Genomic DNA, 21,311 nt, shown 5'->3' with positions numbered 1-21,311 from the left:
TTGCTAAGACTACAAGGGACTTTAGAAATCACAGAATACAGGAGAAGCTGGGTAGCAAAGTGGATAGAGCATCAGCTCTGGAGTCAGGAGGATCAAGTCCAACCTCCAATACTTAATGGCTATATAACTCTATTTTTAAGACTTCCCATCCACTGATAGTAACTCTCCTACATTAAACAACCTTGTCACTTAACTCCAATTGCCTAAAAAAAGGAAGTCATAGAATCTAAATCTAGAACTGGAAGGTGTCTTGGAGGTCATTTGGTTTAATCCCCGAATTTTATAAGGAGGAAAAGAAATCCCATAGAAGTTAGGGCCCCAAGCTCTCATGAGTACTAAATGGCAGAGCTGAGGTTCAAAGTCAAGTCCTCTGATTCCAAATCCATTTTCAAATCATCATACCTCTAGGCAGGAGGATGTTCCAGGTCATTGCCAGTTTTTACCAAGAGGTCCTGAGAAAGACCAATTTTTTCTAATTTTTTCTTGCTGTAATCTGAGCTCTTTTTCTTTGCTTCTTTCCTTCTGGGACAGGGAGAACAGCTGCTGACTCCTTTTCATATTAAACCTTGATGCATTTGAGTGGTGCCCAATAAATAGATGTCAAATGACTGATTTAGTCATATATTATACAGAATAATTAACACAAAAATGTAATTCATCTATCGGTTATAATTTTTATTTTGGGGGAGCGTAAGAAAATTCCATTAATAAAAGTATTTTATTAGCCTTAAATCTTTCCAAAAAGTCTCCTACCCTGGGAATACATATTAGAAACAGAATATGAGTGCCGAGAGAGCCCTCGGATCTAATGCAACTCCAACTAGCTTAAGTTTTATAAAGCTCTTTACAAATATTGCTTCTTTTTATCCTCAAAACAACCCTGGAAGATAGTGGCTATTATTATTAGTGTTGTTGTTGTTTTACATTTAAGGAAACTGAGGCAGATAAAATTTGAGTGACATCCTGAGTCACACATGTAGTATCTGAGGATGGATTTGAACTCGAGGCTTTTTGAGCTCTTTCTATGGTGTCATGCTTAGATGGTTTTAAGTGACCTTAAAATTTTTATAAAGGAAAGAACTTTTTTAGGGAAAAAAATAACAAAAGAGAACTATCCTTTTCGTTCCATTTAATGAAAAATGATTTTTTTTCCCCCAGGAAAGCAAGTATATCTTTCTACCACACCTCCCACTGCTGCAACCAACATGAAGGTAAGAGAATGTCTGGAAGGCTTCTTAAAGCATTTCATCTTCATTCTGGCTCCTGTAACTTCTTGTTAAAAAAAAATCTGCCTCTCAAGATATGTGAAGGTCCTAATGGACTTTATAAACCATTGGCTCATCTTCTGTTCTTAGTGGGTGAAGAGAGGATTGAAAAGAGAGTCTTCACAGCACCTTTGATATGGAATTGGAGGGGAAGGTCATGAGGGTAACAAGGGACACAGGGATTTTCACTTTCCTTCTTTCTTTTTTCCCACATTCTTATTCCTTTTTAAATATATTTTTAGGGGATCTTCATTTTCTCATTTGCATGCAAATAAGGGATAGTATAGGGCAAGGCTTCTTAAACTTTTTCTACTTGCAATCTTTTTGTCTGAGAAATTTTACATGACCTTGGTATACAAAATCAAATATTTACTGATCATTTACAAAATCATAATTTCTCTACCTCTTTATTCAGTTACCAGATCCCACATGAGGTTGTAACCTACAGTTTAAGAAATTGGACTATAGGGACAAACTCATCCTTGATTTTTTTTTTTTTTTTTTTTGAGTTGAGAAGAGCAAGTCTCAGAACTGGGTGGGTCCAATTTCCCTAGAAGGCTATGGATAGAATTTTTAGAAGGAATGACTCATAATATCTTGTCTTGCCTTTATTTTTTCCTTTTTAGGTCTCTACTGATGTCTATTGTCCCATCATAACCAACCTGAATGAACAAAGAAGCAATTCTGAGCACGAAGGGAACATGCTGAGCTACCTTCAGAATATGTCAGTCAGCTTGCCTAATAAGTCTTTGTCGAAGGAAACTGCCTCCAATTTCACTGAGGTAATGCTTCTCCCATGTGGGCCCACTGTGTTGAAATTATCTTTGGGAATAAGCTATGTGTGTCATTGGGATTTTTGTAAATGTAAGAGATGTGAGCACTTTGTAGTTAGAGCACATTGGGATTACAATTAAATCCCCAGAAGAGTGGGATTTAAAGTAAATAGGGTTCTAAATCTCCACCCACATCTCTGTTCTGGTCCCTTAGATTTCTGTTTGACCCCAGAGGTTAGAATGGGACCAAGTTGGTTGGTCCTCTGTTAAAGAGACTTAATTAAACTTCATGTCACTTAACATCTGTTTCCTCTTCTGTAAACTAAACAAAGCAAAACAAAACTTTATAACAATTAGAGTGGATTCTGTTGTTTTGGGGTATATAATCCCTCCTCATTGGAGGTCTTCCAGCAAGAGGCTGGTTGACCGCTCCCTTCTCAGAAAGGTTGCAGATTTGTGATTCTTATTTAAGCCCAGTTTTCTCAGACTGACCTCTGAGGCTCCATGTACTTCACAAAATCTCATTTGGTTGTTGAGGAAAACTCCGAGTTCTTGGAGGCTACCCCAGCAGAATATGAGCTGCCAAAAAAAGAAAGGCTTTGAATGTAGGTCTGTTGACTGACCATGTCTATTTTATGAAATCAGCCTGGATGAGACTTAGGCAGACAGATGGTACAATAGATAAGTGTTGTTTTTGGTGTCAGAAAGAGCTGAATGTGGTGTTACTCTAGAGTAATTTAGAGGAAGATGAAAGTTTTTGGCCACAGAAAGTTTTGAGGATCATCTCCTAAGCTATATAGGGTCTTTGACCTGCCTTGGTAGGTGAATAGCCACATTATATAAATTATTATTTAGTTTTTTGAATTTTTAAAATAGAAATTTTAAAAGTCACCTAAATCCCATCTGGGCTGTAGTACATTTTCACTTTTCTCCATTTCAGGAGCTGGGAAAAACTGTAAAATTTGAAAATGAGATTCAATTAAGAAACTAAGGACTCATAATCAATGTCTTTGAAAAGTCTCAGACCTAGAAGAAGTGGAGTCTATTCAGTTGGGCTACATTGACTTTGTCAGCTTTCCTTTTGCTCAGAAAGATTTAGAGCATATAGGTTCAACAAGAATATATATATATATATATGTACTTGAATTGTTGAGTGTGTGTGTATGTGTGTATATGTGTTTGCATATGTATAATATTATAGCCTTCTTTGAATCACTTACATTTCTCAGGGAAACTTTATAACAAACACACATGCCAAACTTTATATTGAAAAAGTAAAAAAAAAAAGAAAAAAATTCCCAGTTAATCAAAACCAAATCATTTAAAAACTGATATTATATATAATATTCCATATCCATAATTCCCTACTTCTGAAATGAAGGGATAAGGAAAAGCCTTTTAATATCTCTTTGGACCCAAACTTCTGATGCACTTATTAAATGCCTGCTGTATATCAGATACTGTGCTTAGGACACAAGACAGAAAGGAAGTAATCTGTACTGGCAAGGATCTCCCTTTTTCTTTTTGAATTCTTCCAAGAGAGCCTTTTGAATTGGACACCAATTTATGGCACCCTTTGAGGCTTCATCTGGAGATGTTTTACCTTTAGTGTCCTCTAGGTTTGGGGTCTGTTCTTCCCTGACTCCATAAGCCATATTTATGGTCAGAGATCTTTTTTGCTCATTTTAAAAGTTGAGGGCTGCTCCCATGGCAAAGGGGAGACTGTCCCAAGCTTCCTCTATAGCAGTTTCATGCTACCTTGGGGCTGGTGCTGCTGGCTTCCTTCCTGTGCTGGGTGAGAATGGCCAAGTCCCAACTGTTATCTTGGGGTTCAGGAGCTCACTATTTGCCTTCTGTAGTTGCACTGGAGGTCTCATAACTAGCCTGCTGATTCACTGGCTGTTGAAGCAGAACAGAGTAGCCAATGCTGTTGTATTTTAGCTAAGAGACTCCCACTAGATTGTTCCCCCTCTTCCCACTGGATTGAGACAGACCTTCTCTGAAATTCTTCCAAAATATCTTCTGCTAAGAATTTGTTATACTCCAAATATTTGTGGGTTTTTTCACTCCAAAACTCATCAGAGATTTGATCTGACATTGATTCTGAGGGAAGCCAGGAAGAGCTCAAAGACCTATTTACTTTCTGATCTTAGCTCTGACCCCAAGTAGTTCCTGTTTTACAGGGCAAAAACATAGGAACCCAAATAACAGTAGTATTTTATGTGCCAGGTGCTGTGTTAAGCTCTTTACAATTATTATCTCATTTGATTTTTACAACAACCTTGGGAGGGAGGTACTTTTATGATCCCCATTTTACAGATGAGGAAATTGAGGCAAACATTAAGTGTCTTACCCAAAATAAAAAAAAATCAACTCACTTTATCTCTTTTTGCTTCAGATTTATCACCCATTAAAGAATGTGGATCATAATAGCATCCTCTTGCTAGGTTGTGGTGAGAGGATGAAATGAGGTAATATTTGTAAAATTCTTATACAATGACTAGCACTTAGCAGGTACTTAATAAATGCTTGTTTTCTTCCTTTCTTCTTTTACTCCACCCAAAAATGTATCAAAACCAATGAAGTGAATAATACTTTGAAATTGGAGAGGGGGAAGACCAGCTAATTTTCTCCATCGCCAGATGCCCTGTGCTTAGGAGATTTGTACACTAAATACTAATAGTATATACTAAGTTCTGTTGAAAGCAATCCTTCCCAGAAGCCTGCGTTAGTTTTGTCACTATACTTCTTCAATATTCTGTCTTTACTGAGGATTAATTATTCACCAATTAAGTGAAGATGCAGGGGAATGGGCAAAGTAGAGTATTCACACTGGCAGCTTAGCAAAGAAATAATACTGTGGAAAGAGCTGTTTCTCTAGTGTCAGGGGACCTGAGTTCAAATCCCAATTCTGTCATTTATTCCCCTGTGACCTTGGACAATCAACCAATACATAAATGCTTTAAAAATGTCTGCTATATGCTGAGATACAAAGACAAAAATGAAATAGATATTCAAGGGACATACATTCTTTTGAAGTCACTATCTCTCTGAGTTTTAGTTTCGCTACCTGTAAAATGAGGGATTTGGACTAAAGTTATCAGTGAACATTTATTAAGCATTTTCTGAATACTGAGTACTGAATATTAAGTACCAAACAGTTGTTGCCCTTGAAAATCTTATATCCTAACACAACATGTAAGTAAATAACTATTTCCAAGCTGCTTAGAGAGTGAATGGAAGGTAACTTTTGTGTATGGAGTTCTCTTTCCTTTATAATTTTAAATCTATGATCCTAACAACTGGAAAGGTTTAGAGGACTTTGGAATCAGAAGTATAAAACTTTTCTTGTGTTATGGTTAAGAGGGACAGAGATAGTTAAGAGCTAGAAGATCAGTCACAATGGAAGGAACATTGGAAAAGAGAATATTTTAAAAGGTTTTTTTTTCTTTGTTACCTGAGTCAATGATACCCTCTACTTCCTAACCCCAAACCATCAATAGATTAAAAAACTTTGAAATACTTTCATTCTGTGTTAGCTACTGGGGAAACCAAGTCTGTTGACTGTTGAGCACTCCATCAAATGGAAGCCATGCTGGGAAGATACATTACCAAGGGAGTCTCCACTGAGATGAATGAAGCAGAGATTTCTGAAGTCTGCTTTGAGGAAGAACCCATATCTTTGTTGGACCTATTTCCATATATTTCCATGCACCATTTGCACATCAATGGATACCAATGGTTCAACTTTAAAAGGTCTCATTACAGGACATGTCTCCTGTTTAAAGATTTTTATTTATATATATTCATTTTAGAAGGTTGATAGGGAGAAAGAGGTTCTAGAAGGTTGGTAGGGAGAGAGAGGTTCCTTTATGGGCTAGTGATTCAATACTTGCCTTTGAATGAATGAAAAAATATTTATTTAGCATCTACTATGTGCCAGATGCTAAAGATACAGAGATAAAAGCAATAACAGTCCTTGTTCTCAAGAAGCTTATATTCTAATGGTGGAGAGGGGGAACATAGAGAGGAGCTACTAGCCAGGAAAATTTTCTTTTTCTTTTTTTTTTTTTGGCAGTATCATTCTAGATAATGGATAAAGATATAGATATGATTATAAATATATATAGATCATAGATAATGAAAGCACAGTCCCAGGATCTGAACTCAACAACTTGAAGGTAGAAAAGGTTCCATTAAAAAATTGATACTTCCAATACCAAGGACAGCTTTTTGACCCACAGTAGGCACTTAATTCATGCCTGTTGAAATATTTCAATGAGAATTCAAAAATTCTAAAAAAAAATTCATCGGGAAAAAGAAAAAGGGCTTTTATAGGGTAGTTATTTAATAAATATTTGCTGATAGGCTGATGCTGCTTTATTCCCTGTTTTATATTCCAAGAAGCATCCCAGGTAGGTAGTTACCTGATTTCCTGAGCAGCATCCGACAAAATCATTCCAGCCAAATTATGGTTCTGGAAAGTACCAGATACAACAACAATAGATAACTCAGAGTGTTAACAGAGAAAAACAGCACCCCTCCTTCCCACAACTTCCAAACATCGCTTGTTGTGTTATTTATTTATTGCTAATGAGAAGAATCTGTCTCACACCTAATACTGTAGCTGCAGCAGCTCGATATTTAATTGCTGCAAATTAAAACCATCAATTTCATAAGCTGTGCATAACGGGAACATTCGGCTGAGATGCTACTACTCTTGCCAATACGCTGTTGGGGATAAAATGGGGAAAATTAAAAACAAAAACAACAACAAAGAAAACAAGAAACAAATGGCAGCCACCCAAATAATCTACCCACTGATAAGCAGATCCTCACCTGTACCCTGGACTCTGCCCAAGCAGAAGTCTGCCGGCCTCAGGAATTTCTAAAACTTCCCCCATCCACCTACTTGCTTTATAATCAAAAGATCTTAGAGATTGTATAGTTAAAACTTGTTTTATAGGATTAAAAACTGAGTCCCAAGGGCAAGGTCAAGGCATGAAAGATAGGGACTGGAACCAGTTGCCCTCACTCTCAGTCTGGTGCTGCTTCCTGATGCAAACTGGGTAACTCTCTCAAGGTGATTCCCTGAAACCATCCATTCTCCCTCCAGGTACGTCAGCCCAAACTGCCAAGCAGTTAGTTCCATGTGTTCTAAATCACCCCCTTCCCATTTTATACTTATCCCAATCCAATCAAATGTAATCCAACCCAGTCCAATCGAATCCAATTCAATCCAATTCTATTGAATTTAATTCAACAAGAATTGATGAAATACTTGCTCTGGGCCAGATATTGTGTTAGGCACTAGAGACACAAAAACCAATATAAATTAGTTCCTACTCTTTATAGGGAAGGTTATAATCTACTGGGAGGGAAGGGGAGGACACTACATGTTTGCACAAAACCTATATATATATACACACATACATATAATATATATATATGTGTGTGTGTATGTATTCATTACATAGTTACATACAAATAAATTTTTTTCCTGAAAAATGGAATGAGAGAAAGGTCAGAGAAGGCTTCATGTAGGAGATGACGTGAACCTTGAAAAAATTAAGGATTTTTGGAGTCACAGGTGAAGAAGGAGAGCATTCCAGGCATGGGAGTGAAGGCAGGAAGGGGAAACAGTCTTTGCAAAGGCATGTGGATGAGAGATAGACTGAGGCATCCTGGACATCCTGAGCACCCTGATTTAGAAATGAGAGAATGAGATGGGAAATAATGTGAGATAGAAGAGACTGGAAGGGATACTTAGAGGCAGATCATACCTGACCTGAACTGAAAAGTTTTCAGTTTATCCCAGGGAGCTCCTGAACATCCTTAGTAGAAGAAAGTTACATGGTTGGACTTCTTGTATGGTTAGCAGACAGAGTATCTCATGGCTCACTTTGGGAATGGTTTCCTCTTTTCTTTTCTTTTTTCTTTTTTTCTGAGGCAATTGGGGTTGAGTGACTTGCCCAGGGTCACACAGCCAGAAAGTGTTAAGTGTCTGAAGTCAGATTTGAACTCAGGTCCTCCTGACTTCAGGGCTGGTGCTCTAGCCACTACATCACCTAGCTTCCCTGGATGGTTTCCTTTTAAAGGAAAATTTGGGAATATTCTCAGTTCTAGGAATGAGAATTCATTATAATGGATTGACTTTAGCAAAATTCATTGACTTTAAAGTTAAACATATAGGTAACCTACTGGTCTTTCAGTGAACCTTCACATAAATTCTTTTGTGTGACTTCACACGAAATTACCCAGAATTGCTTGAGTACTAAAATGAGAATATTTTAGCAAAAAGAATTCTGAGAGAATAATCTGAGCCAGCCTTGAGCTGAGTAGGATTCCTCTTTATAATGTCCCTGACAAGTGGTTTTCCAGCCTTTACTTATAGATTACCAGTGATGAGGAGCTCACTATGTAAAGAAGAATCTATTCTACAGGTCTCATGGTTAGGAGGTTTTTCCCCTCCTATCGATATGAATTCTGCCTCTGGGACATGTTTTCCTCATTGCCCCTGGTTATATCCTCTTAATTCTGCTTTCTAATGCTGGCTGGCAGCAATCATGTCTCTTTTTTCTCAAACATTCATCTCCTGGAGAGTGTCTGGAGGAGAGCAATCAGATAGTGAGGGATGTCATATGAGGATTGGTCGAAAGAAATGGGCATGTTTAGTCTAGAGAAGAAGATTCAGGGTGTCATGACAACTGCATTCAAGCATTCGAAGGACTGTCCTTTGGAGGATGGATTAGCCTTGGTCTCTGCACAGGACAGAGTCAGGAGTAATGAGTAGAACTTAGGAAGTGGACAATTTAGGTTCAATGTCAGTGTAAATTTCTGCCATGAGGGATGCTGGGTCCAGGGGAGGTCTTCAAAGAGAGATTGGATGGGCCCTGGTTGGGTACATCTTTAAAGATGAACCAGACTAGATGGACAATGATCTCCTGCTGCTCCTAAAATCTCTGTGTTTCGGTGACTAAACATCCTAGGTCTTTCAAATGGGCAACAGCTTCAGGACCTTCAGCATCTCAGCCAGTCTCCTCCAACTAGACACACACCTACTTCTGAAAAATCAGCACTTCTTTTCTTGTTTGCTTTTAAATAGCCTCACACAAGCTGCCCCTGATCTATCTTTCAGGTCTCACGGACATCCCTCTCTCTCCCACACTTTGCAACCCAGCTTTCCTTCTGTTCTGTACTTCTATCTTCATTCTAGGCTGGAATGCCCTTCTTCATACTGCCTCAGGGGCACTCTCAGGTACCTTTTTCTTCATGAAGCTTTTCCTGATGTCTCCAACTGTTAATGCTTTCCTTCCAATAGATGCTGTTTCTTTTTAAACCTGTATATTTATTTGCACTTATAACTGTATTTATATTGTATATATTTTGTTTGTATTTGTCTGCACCATGAGAAAAATAAACTTGCAAGAAGGCATTATTTCATTCTTAATAAAATGACAGCGCAGTGCTTGGCACATAGGAGAAACTTAGTAAATCCTTGCTGATTGAAATTGCCTAATATTGCTCACATAGAGTCTTCAGGATATATACTAAGCAGAATTGTTTTTTTTTCCTTTTAGACCTTCTTAGAAACCATAGGAGAGGTGCTTGTCCCAATTTGGACAGATGAACATGAGGTAAGATTAAAAGTCACCTTGGTTTCCAAAACTTGTCTTGGCTCCCATTTATTTCCCTAGAAATATCACACACAGACTTGCCATATGTGAAAAAATGAATTCCTCTTCCAGGACCTTATGACCAGAAAGTAACTTGGTTCCTGTGGACTGAATAAACTCAGTATATATTAATAACTCTTGCCTAAGAATATCACCTTCATGAATTATTGCGTTTTCTTTTCCTTTCTTCTCCTCCCCTCCACTCTTGTCCCCAATATTCTGCTCTCTTCCCCATTACCCTGTTTTCTTCCCCTCTCCTCCTCCTCCCTTTTCCCTTCCATAATCCTCCCCTCTCTGATACTCCCCTCTCTTTCCTTTTTTCCCCTTTCCATCTCCCTCGGCCTCCCTTCCTTTCCCCTCTCATCTCCATTCTCTCCTCTGTTGCCCTTCTTCTTTTTCTTTCCCCCCCTTTTAAAAACCAGATTTGTGGTTTCACTGGCACAGGGAATTAACTCCTAGTGAGGAAACTCCCTTTGCTAATGCAGTTTGACACTTGCTTTGTAAATTATAGTCTTAGGGAATTGCCCCAAATACTGTGAAATAAGCAACTAGCCCAGAGTCACAGAGATAGTATGAGTCCAGAGGTGGACCTTGAATCCAGCTCTCTGAAAGTGTTCTCTCTAATTGACCACCTCTCAACAAGTGCTAGATGAGGGAAAAAATCATTGCCTAGGGGTCAAGCTGAGATGAATCCCTGGGCCATAGATGGAGGCTGATGACAACATATGGCATCCATCACTGGAAACCCCTCAAAATCCGGGAGGGCTTTGGAGGAGCCTAACTTGGGATCACTAACTTGGGGCACTATAATGCATAGAGTGCTGGACCTGGAGTCAGGAAAACATCATCCTGAGTTCAAATCCAGTCTCAGACACTTACAAGGTGTGTGATTCTGGCTAAGTCACTTAAACTTGTTTGCTTTAGTTTTCTCATCTGTAAAATGAGCTGGAGAAGGAAAATAGCCAACTACTCCAGTGTTTTTGACCCCAAATGTTTTTTTTTTCAACAACCAGGAGGGACTTACTTATAGCATAATATTTGAGAACCTAGGATTATCTCCATATCACAATAAGATTCAATAGAGGACTTGACTCTACTATTTACTAATTTTCATTCTTGGTTCTGATCTGTGATTTCATCATTGTGAGTGACTTCCTATATGGGAATTCCTTCCACCAATAGTAGATCAATTATGATTTTTCCCCAGCGCTTCTTAACCTTGGGTCTCTGACCTTTTTATTTTTGTTAAAATATTTTGATAATTGCATTTTAATCTAATTAGTTTCCTTCACAATTCTATGCATTTTAAAAACATTTGGAGGAGGGGGCTCCCTAGGCTTCATTAGACTGACAAAGGAGGCCCAAAGAGATGAAGAATCCCCTAGACCAGAATGTTGCTTAAGGTACTAGCTATGGTCACCCAGCTAATATGTGTCAATGGCAAGATTTGAATGCAGGTCTTCTGTCTCTGAGACCAATTCTCTGTAAGGTACCTCTGATCATTATTATTACATCAACATGTAGCCCAACAAAGATCAGAGGCAATATGGAATGAGACCAATAATTCATAGTTTGCTTTGTAGTTGCTTGTATTTTGTATAGAAAATGAATTAATTTCTTTTGAAAATAGAAGCATAAAAAACTCATTGTGGTTTATATTGGCAAGGAGACGAAGAACTGAAAGAATCAGGGGACAGATGGCACACCATCGAGGGAGGATGTCTTGTGTAAATTAGAGAAACCAAATTAGACAAGGGTGGAAAAGACGTTTCTTGTTCGAAACCCAGGCAAATGGAATTCATGAAAGAGTTGCCCTTGTATATTGGGAGCATGGGAGAGTGAATGTTTCCCGGTTTCCTTCTGCATGGAGAGACATTTAAAGGACTGCCAAATGGAGAATTTGAAAAGTAATGTTTTATATATAATTTTAAATGAACTTATCACAAATGTTCTGCTGCAGAGTATAAATAATCATGAAATGTCCTGGCTCAGATGTTCCTTTCTCCTACTCTGTATGCATTGAACAGAATGGATGAATCAGTCATCACCTAACAGGAATGCATGCCAGACATTGCACCATTATATGCTGAGCCTATTGGAAATCAGGCAACAGGCCTAGAAGTTTTCTAAAATTGAGCTTTCTTTTCTATTTCCAGCTTGTTAGAGTGTCATGGGAAATCGAGTTGTGGGAGAGCTCTAGAGGACTTTGGCTGCCGATAGATGCTAGAGTTCTAATTGAGGCAGGAGGAGGAAGATGGGTATTGGATGCATGGACATATGGCAGCAGTAGAGAGTTAGAACTAGGGTGGGGTAACTGGAACAATGTCCCCAGAGTCTCTACATATAGAGCATACAAATGATAATGGCCAAAATAACCTATCCCACATATTGTTCAACTGAACTTGTCTGTATTATTTCTTGTATTATTGTCACTTCATGAATTATAAGCTTGATTTCAGGATACTTTTATGCTGTTTGTTCAGGGTCTGTTACTGCTCTGGGAATCAAAATTGTTTCCCAGAATAGGTACTTTATAAATGTTTATTGATGATTGGTTGTGATACTATCAGGGAGGTATTGTTAGAATGTCAAATGCACACTTGCCAAAAAAAGACCATTTTAGGGAGAATTCATACAGGGTAGGAGCTTACATGTTGGAAAAAAGTGATATAAAGACATTCTCAAGGTCTCTGTTAAGAATTTTAGAATGATTGCATGACATGGGAGACACTGGCACAAGACTGCCCAGCATGGAGTGCTCTCATCAAGAGAATTCTGTGCTCTATGAGCAAAGCAGAATTGAAATAATTCAGAGGAAACATGAAATGTGCAAAGTTAGAGAATCCACTCCTAATGTTCAAATGGACTATTTGTGCCCGACCTGTGGCAGAGCATTCTGAGCTCATATTAGTTTGATCAGCCACAGTCAGACTGTACCTCGACTCCAACATAGTGATGGCTCTTCAAGAATGAATGTTTGATTTGTGACTCTAGTGTAGTATTGTGGAAACCAACATTGGATTTGAAATAAAGATCCTTGACTTTATATACTGACCTTGTTGCCCACATTTTGGGTGACTGCTTACCTCTCCACACTCCCCCCAAATCTTCCACTCCCCACCTTAATCTCTTCCTTTATAAAATGAAGCAGTTGGATTGAGAAGCAGAAAAGCAGAAAAATTTCACAAAAGGAGAAAATGCTATGTTGTGGTTCCCATTCAGTCTCCATAGTTCTCTCTCTGCATGCAGATGGCATTTTGTATCACAAATTTATTGGAATTATCTTGAATCATCTCATTGTTCATCACAGTTGATCATTGCATAATCTTGTTGCTGTATACATTGTTCTCTTGGTTCTACTCACTTTACTCAGCATCAGTTCATGTAGGTCTCTCCAGGTCTTTCTGAAATCTGCTGATCTTATGGAACAATAATATTCCATAATATTCATATACCACAACTTATTCAGCCATTCTCCAACTGATGGGCGTCCACTCATTAGTTTCTAGTTCCTTGACACTACAAAAAGGGCTGCTACAAACATTTTTACAGAGACACTGCTGGATCAAAGAGAATGCATAATTTGATAATCCTTTGTGCATAGTTCCTCTTTTTCATTTTTAAATAAATCTGGACATACTGTTGAACTTTAGGATACTATCAGCAAGATTGTATTTCCAGCTATGTCAATGAATGAAAATGGCTTAACAAGCTTCCCGAAGGCAGGGACTGAGTTTTTAATTTGTTTGCTTGTTTATCTTTTTATTTTCCCCATCTAGCATAATTTATAATCCATAAAGAGTGCTAAAGGAATGTTTATTGAATAGAGAAGTCACATTTATATAGCTCTTTATAGGTCTGCATGAGCAACTAAGTGGTGCACTGGGCTTGGAATCCAGATGACTCATGTTCCTGAGTTCAAATCCAGCCTCAGACATTTCTAGCTGGGTGACTCTGGGCAAGTCACTTAACCCTGTTGTTTCAGTTTCCTCATTTGCAAAATGAGCTGGAGAAAGGAAATGGCAAACTCACCTCAGTAGTTTTGCCCCGAAAATCCCAAAATGAGATCACTGAGAATCAGATACAAATAAACAACAAGAAAATGTATACCTAAGTTTTAAGATCAAGAGACTGGTTTTACCGATAGGAAATGAAGGTCTGGAAGTTTAAACAATTTTAAACAAGTTTCCAAGACAAGATCAGAACTCAGCTCTCCGTGTTTTCCTTCCTACCTTTTATGGAGAGTCTGAGCTGATCTCAATAGAATGTTTCCAATGATTAAGTCCACTTTCTCCTTGACATGTTTCTTTTTCTGATGTGATTTTTAAATGGCGTTGTTGTTCATCAATCTCCCCATTTTCTTTTCCCCCAGCAATCTTCGGACATGGTGGGTCTGATTGAAACTATCGACAAAGTTCTGTGGCACATAGCTTCCAATGTGCAAACGTACAAGGTGCCCATTACCATCGAAGGCTCATCTTCAGTGGCAGGTAAAGGAACCTTGGAATCAGCATCTAGTTCTTGTATATGACTGAGAATGGGGAGGGGTAAATCATGTAGAATGGAGGCTGGAAAAATGTAAAGATAGATGCCATTTCCAGCATCACTCCTTCTCCTTTTCCTACCAATGATCAATTAATATTTATTAAAATATAAAACCACAGACTGTCCCAATTGGAAAGCACCTCAAAGGCTATCTAGTCTTCCAAACCATCAATCAATATTTAATTAAGTATCAATTATGTTCCAGGTAAGGAATTTAGAAAGAGGCAAATATAGTCTCTGCCTTTACAGAGCTTTCATTCTATTAGGGGTATGGGGGGGAAATAATTATGAATTGTTTTTCAGTCATTTCAGTCATGTCTAACTCTTCATGACCCTGTTTGGCGTTTTCTTGGCAAAGATACTGGAGTGGTTTATATTTTCTTCTCCAGCTTATTTTACAGATGGGAAAATGGGGTTAAATAACTTGCCTTGGATCATATAGCTAATAAATATCTAAGGCTGGATTTGAACTCAGGAAGATGAGTCTTCTGACTCCAGTCCCAATGCTCTATCCACTACCACCTCACTGCTATGGCAGCTCTATATGTAAGTAGTCTTAGGACCCCTTGGTCAGCAGCAGTTGTAGTTGACACCTTCATGGTCTGGGGCTCATGTTTGGATAATGGGTCATTTCAAATATAGCTAAAGTGGTCCTTGGGTGACAGTCTATTTCTAGGTCCAACTCTCTCCAAATTGATAGCGCACACTAGATCCTGTCACTAGCTTGCTTAACCCTTTGAGAACCCAGGGTTACCTGTACACTACAATGGGGCACAATAAGGAACCTTCAGGAGACTTTTTGAAACTATCTTGTTGTGTATGAAATGATTCTTTGTGGAAACATGACTAGAAACAGGACAGATGTATTCAAGTCAGTGATGCACGAACAGACCGATGTCAGCATTTTCCTGTAGACTTGGAAGCTGAAATCTCTTAATTGAAGCCACATTCTCTCCATTCAGAGCAAGAGAATAGATGCAACAGCGCCTGGAGATGGATAAAGGAATTGAGAATAAAAGAGTCAAGAACAAGGTTTCATAGAATTAGCTGGAACTGTTCAGCAGCAATCTATTTTTCTAAAGAACTAGTCAAATAAAACCAGACACCACATAAAACCAGCCTTTCTATTTTAAAATCTTTATCTCCCTAGATAAGGACATTCTATCTCAGGCCCTGCTTCTTATAACTAGGGAAACATAAGGTTAATTGTTTCATGACTCAGTTTCAACAGTTGTCTGTCTCTCAATGTTTTTATATTAATGCAATTATTTATGTGGGTGATGAGTAAATGACCCCCATTTCCTGTTATTTATTGTCCCCTTATTTTTTATTCTGGTCCCTCTGGCAGCCCAGAAAGGAGCAGGTACTATGAATCTTATGTAAGCTGCCTGTGGGATGGTACAAATTGTCCTCTGAGGCGTCCCAAATGGGGCATTCCAAACTTTGCAATAATTCCTAAAAGCAAAGGCTATTGTGATAACTTTGGGGTCTCTTTGACACCCCAGTTATTTTTCTTTAGCCACACTATTAAGTGATCTGCTTTAGAATGTCTCCCCCACATCTTTTTTCTTTAAAGGAGTTATCTTCCTAAGGTAATTGTCCTCTCCAGGGAGATCATTCTATTTCCTCACAAAACAGCTGGGGTTTTACAATCGAGATTTACAGTAGCTGTTGAGAGAGCAAACTCCACTTTATGGGGAAATCGGGCAGTAAAGGTTATTGATTTTTATCTTCCTCTTGGCTGGTTTGTGCTTGCAGAGTATTCACTGGCCAAAGTGCCCCCCGAGACGATGACTTCTCATCACTACCGCTTCCCCACCCAGGGACAGAGCTACATTGAGATTCCTCGGGAGGCCTTCCATAGCAAAAGTAAGTCATGATTGTACAAGAAAAGCCATGGCTGGGCAGACTCAGCAACTTTCTCAATCTCTACTCTTTATTCTCACCTGAAAGGCTTTTAGGAAGAGGCTACACCATTGTCAAACTTTCTTGGACCTCCAGGGAAACTTGTTTCTAAAAATCTAGGTAAATTCTGTGATTGATCAAAATGGTAATGATGTGTTATTTTTTTCTAATGCAAATTGGGGTTCTTTTGATGACACATCTTGTAACACGAAAAGGGCATGAAGAATCAAAAAAATCTGTATGCTAATTATGGCAAGGCCAGGAAATAATTGGGTAACTTTATCAAGCCACTTAATTTCTTTGTCTTGGTTTTCTTCTCAGGAAAAGGGTGAAAAATAATTCTCCCTGTCTTCTTTATGAAGAACAATTGCCTTATGTTGTATAATAGAAAGTCTGCTGTTTTGGGAGGCCATTGGTTTGAATCCTGACTTTGCCAGTTACAAGTTCCTTATTATCACCTCCATTTTATTCATGATAAAAGTCAGTGGACTCAGACAGGTGATAAGACCTGCTGGTATCAGTCAGCAAAGAATTTGAAACTAGGCTTTTCTAACTCCAATCCTAATGTTCTGCATTCTCTGGGATAACAAGAAGAGGAAATGGAGTGGTAGTAGACCACTTTGTGTTCCAATGTTCTGCAATTTACAAGAGAATTATCCAAACTTATGAGAAATCAGATGATATAAGAAAAATCATGAGATGTGCCTGAGATGATATGTCTTCTTGGTTTTGAGTTTATTTGATTTAGATCTGGGAAGGACCTTTGAGGTCACAGTCTAACTCTTTCATTTAACAGATGAAAAAAAAAGCAAAAACTGATACTCAGAGAGACAGCTTATGAAAGGCAATCATAGGGCAATCTGAGCCAAGTCCACTCGATTTCAATCAATCCCCCTAGCTCACCACCATCTGCTGTTTTTCCTATGACCATCATCCTCTGAGGCCATTCTGTAGATCACATAGGATATTAAGAGCATCTTTACAGAGATGCGGTCAATGGAATAAAGCTAAGAAGAGAGAAAATGAATTAACATCTCTCCAAATCAGCACAATATAAGCTCAGACAGATAGACAAACACACAGAATCACCACTGTTTGCCAAGCTTCCACTTTCCATAAAGAAGGTAATGGGCACCATGACCCCAAAATGGTCAGAATCTTTCCCGACCACATGTGACCTACCTGATATATTCTGATGACTGAGCTCTTCTAAACTGGAAGGGGGGCTTAGGCCTGTGACTGCCACATGTGCTGTGAAAAGGAAATAATTGAGATCATATGGAAATGGGTTTTAGAAAATTCCAAAAATAGCTTGTGTAAAATTCCTTTTTTTTTTTCTCCTCGTGCCCCTCTTGACTTTCTGTTCTGTACGAACCTTGTTCTTAGACAGTTATCCACATGGAAAATGAACTTATGATAACTTGAAGGACCTGGCTTGCTTCCCAAAACTTTACCATGGGGCTTAAGTAAAAGTGAAAAAAAATACCCAAAGTCTGTCTCTCTGAGTGACCTCTGCTAAACCATCGCCAGGACATTATTTCACTTTTCAAAGGCTGACATCAGGAAGAGTTGGAGTCTAGCGGAACCCATAAGGGATATTTGCACGCTGGATGCTACTTGTAAAACTTGCATCTGTCTTCTTGCTCACAAGCTTGAAAAGCTATAAATATTCCCTACGCAGACAGCAAGTAAACAATAAAAATTAAAACTCAGACAGAAACGTAGGTACATGTACACATATACATACACACTCTTAATAGAGGGGGGCTTTCAAAAATCACCTAAAGCTTGCAAGGGCAGCTGGCTGCTGCTGGCCCTGGAGTCCATATGGAGCTTCAGACTCACTTAGTTTAGCCCTCTGGAGTATCCTTCTTGATTCCATGGTCAGCACGCTGTCCTGGGCAGGCCAGTGTAACAGGGGCATGACTAATTCCACTGTGGAGCTCTAAGCAGTGTTGAGTCATTAGTCTGGATTGCAATCTCTACTCCCTGCCCCTCCCCAGGCTTTGGTAGGGGCTTTGCTCTCCCTTCATGCTTCTTCACTGGAACTCACCCTTCATGAGGAAGACGTGCAAAGGGCCCTGTTATTTAATCAGCGAGTCTGGGACCATGTCAGGCCTTTCTCCCAGTAGTCTAAGTTTCAGGGGTCCTCAAACTTTTTAAATAGGGGGCCAGTTCACTGTCCCTCAGACTGTTGGAGGGCCAGACTATAGTAAAAACAAAAACTTTGTTTTGTGGACCTTTAAATAAAGAAACTTCATAGCCCTGGGTGAGGGCGATAAACGTCCTTAGCTGCTGCATCTGGCCCGCTGGCTATAGTTTGAGGACCCCTGCCTCTAAATCATTGAGAAGTCAGATGATACAAGTAAAATCACAAGATATGTCTGAGGTGGAATTTAAGCCAAATCTTCCTGGCTTTGAGATGCCCTGATTTAAAGACTAACTCTTGGTCTCTGCTCTTTCTCAGCTTGGACTACCATTGTTGGTCTCCTCTACCACACAATGCACCGTTGTTTCAACAACATCCAGCCTGCTGACACGAAGTAAGTCTTCCAGGAATGTATTTCTGTGGCCTGAGGGGGAAGGGGGATCAGGATATGGGCAGCTTGTACATACTTCTGGATAGTTTGGGCTCCCAAAGCCTTGTGTTTCACTATTAGTGACAGGGAGATGATTAACAGGAGCAGGTGTCTTACTGCTTAAAAAAAAAAGAGAAAAGAAAAGAAAAGAAACACAAACTGTAGTTCTCTGAGGATTTCGCAAGGCCTTATGTGTAAATCATTACATTTTGCCTTTGAGCCAGACTGAATAATTTATTATTGTCTGACGGAGGCAATAGAATTAGGACCCTTTCTGACAGCCATAAAGTAATAATAGGATAACCACAAGATTCCAATCCGTCATCTTGTTCTTTATAAAAGTATCCTTGTCCTCGGCCTCTCCAAAAAGGATTGCTGTGAGAGTTTCCTGGGAAGGAGTGGGGAGATCCTGGGCAGGGGAAGGCTTTCCTGCTGATTCAAAGGCACCGAGACACTGATTTAGGTTTCCTGGCTTTGGAAACTGGGTATCCCAAACTATTTGTATAAAATCTTTACCCGAAGAGGAAGGATACATGCTCCTTTGAGATCTAAATGCCACATTATCCGGGGCTAATTTTTTAGAAACTGATGATTTAAGCCTAGAGTCATTACTTTCTCTGATGTAATGCTCTTAAGCCATCCATGATTTTGTCCAGTTTCTGCCTCACAAGTGGCCTTGATTTAATCTCCAGTGGGTGCCATAATGAAGTTTCCTTGTTGGAAAATATTGTTCCTTTTTTTTGTCATTGTCTACCCAGTGCCTACCATAGTGTCTGGCATACAGTAGGCGATCAGCAAATATTTGTTTACTGGTTAAGTAGAAGATGCAGTGTTTCTGTGACAATATCAGTGGGGATATCCCCTTGAATCATATGGGTCATACAAAGTTAATCCATTGCCTACCTATCTTGGACAACTCTTGTCTATGTCCTCCCCCAAATTCTCCAATCAATATACGACAGCTGCTTTGCTTTCTCTGGTCATCATGAGGATATCAGCAATGTGCTGGTAAATAAACAATTAACTCTGAACAAAAAAGTACACCAGACACACTTTTAATAAAAATTAACATGTATTATTAATGTTTTCTCCATCACCTTCTTTCATCTAGACAATTAGCAAAACAATAAATTAAACTTTGATCTGTAGCATTTGCCAATTTCCAAGGTGCCAATGCTTACATTAAAATTTGAATAATCAGTTCTAGTTAACTAGTTTGAAATGACTTTGGGAATACTAATATCAGAAGAACATATGGTTCATCCATCTTTTATTCTTTGTTATTGCTATTTGACTAGTACATCAAATTGATTTTGTTTTAGGAGGGAGGAGCCCAAAAGTATTATTCCCCAAGTGTAAGGATTTCTTGCTGTTGGGAACTCCCTCCACTAATTCAGACCACTGCCCATCTATAACTACCTTTTTTGTAGGTAGGAGTTAATCTAGAACTGGATAAGTCCCAGGGAGTCGCCTGAAGCATTCAGAAATTATGAACTTTTCCAAGGACCACAGTTAATTAGCCAGACTCAGGATTTGAATTTAATTCTTTTTAGCTTCATACCCAGGACTTTGTCTATTATACCATGCTATCTTTTGACAGCAATAAGACACAAACATAATTGCAAATCTAAAAGCTTCAAGTCCAGGACTTTGTCCATTATACTATGCTATCTCTTGTCAGCATTTAGATACAAATATAATTGTAAATCTAGAAGCAGCCTATTTGGATAGTGAAGAGGTCAGAAAACTCATTGATCTTATTTCTCTCTGAAGCCAACACTGGCTCAATACTGGGGCATACAAGTTTCTATTTCAGTACCTGGGAGAGGGAGAAGGGTGAGAAACATAAGGATGAATACCTGCTTAACTTGCTCAAGGGATGGTTAATGATAGATGACTTGTTCAAACAGATGCTCCTGTCCTAAGGTTTGGGAAAAGCTACTCTGAACAAAAAATGGAAAAATCTCATTCAGCTTTATCTTTGTCTTAGGAGAATTCATAGTCTACATTTATTATTATTGTTATTCTTAATTTTGGTATTATTATTTACTATATTTATTATTGCATAATTATAGAATGAATATTATATAATATATTTATAATAATAATATTACTATTGTTAACAATATTAATACTAATAATTTCTATTTCTAGAGTGTTTTAAAGTTGATAAAGTTACTATAATACAATACAATACAATAACCCTATGAGGGATGTAAAATGAATATGATTATCTCCATGTTATAGAAGAAAAAACTGAGACTGTGGAAATTTGAATGACTTGCATACTAGTCAGTCAATAAACATTTGTTAAGTGCCTACTATGTGCCAGACACTGTGCTAAGTTCTGGGGATACAAAGAAAAGTGAAAAATAGCTTTTTCTCATAAGGATCTCATAATGAAATAGCATGTAAACAGTTGTACACAAGTAAGAGATATAAATCACCTGATTCCTAATTCCAGGTTCAGTACTCTAGCCACTATTCAATACTGCCTCACTATAGTGAGTCATATGAGACAGAATAAAATGACACAAGGCTTGGGATCAGGAAAATCTAGATTAGAAG

The 21,311-nt window shown here is 38.5% G+C and overlaps 1 protein-coding gene across 3 annotated transcripts in view; it reads left to right on the top strand.

Moving 5' to 3' along the window:
• Nucleotides 1–21,311, top strand: part of ADGRD1 (adhesion G protein-coupled receptor D1) — a 437,033-nt gene that overhangs the window by 43,899 nt on the left and 371,823 nt on the right. For all 3 annotated transcript variants that reach the window (XM_023496952.2, XM_031948389.1, XM_031948391.1), the window contains 6 exons: nt 1,159–1,211; nt 1,892–2,047; nt 9,619–9,675; nt 14,087–14,204; nt 16,018–16,128; nt 18,632–18,707. In XM_023496952.2, the coding sequence (XP_023352720.1) occupies nt 1,159–1,211; nt 1,892–2,047; nt 9,619–9,675; nt 14,087–14,204; nt 16,018–16,128; nt 18,632–18,707 (571 nt within the window). The remainder of the gene's footprint in view (nt 1–1,158; nt 1,212–1,891; nt 2,048–9,618; nt 9,676–14,086; nt 14,205–16,017; nt 16,129–18,631; nt 18,708–21,311) is intronic.

This window comes from Sarcophilus harrisii, chromosome 1 (genome assembly GCF_902635505.1).
Source record: "Sarcophilus harrisii chromosome 1, mSarHar1.11, whole genome shotgun sequence".
NCBI lineage: Eukaryota > Metazoa > Chordata > Mammalia > Dasyuromorphia > Dasyuridae > Sarcophilus > Sarcophilus harrisii.
Note: the sequence above shows the minus strand (reverse complement) of the source record. Positions and strands in the feature narration are given on the sequence as shown.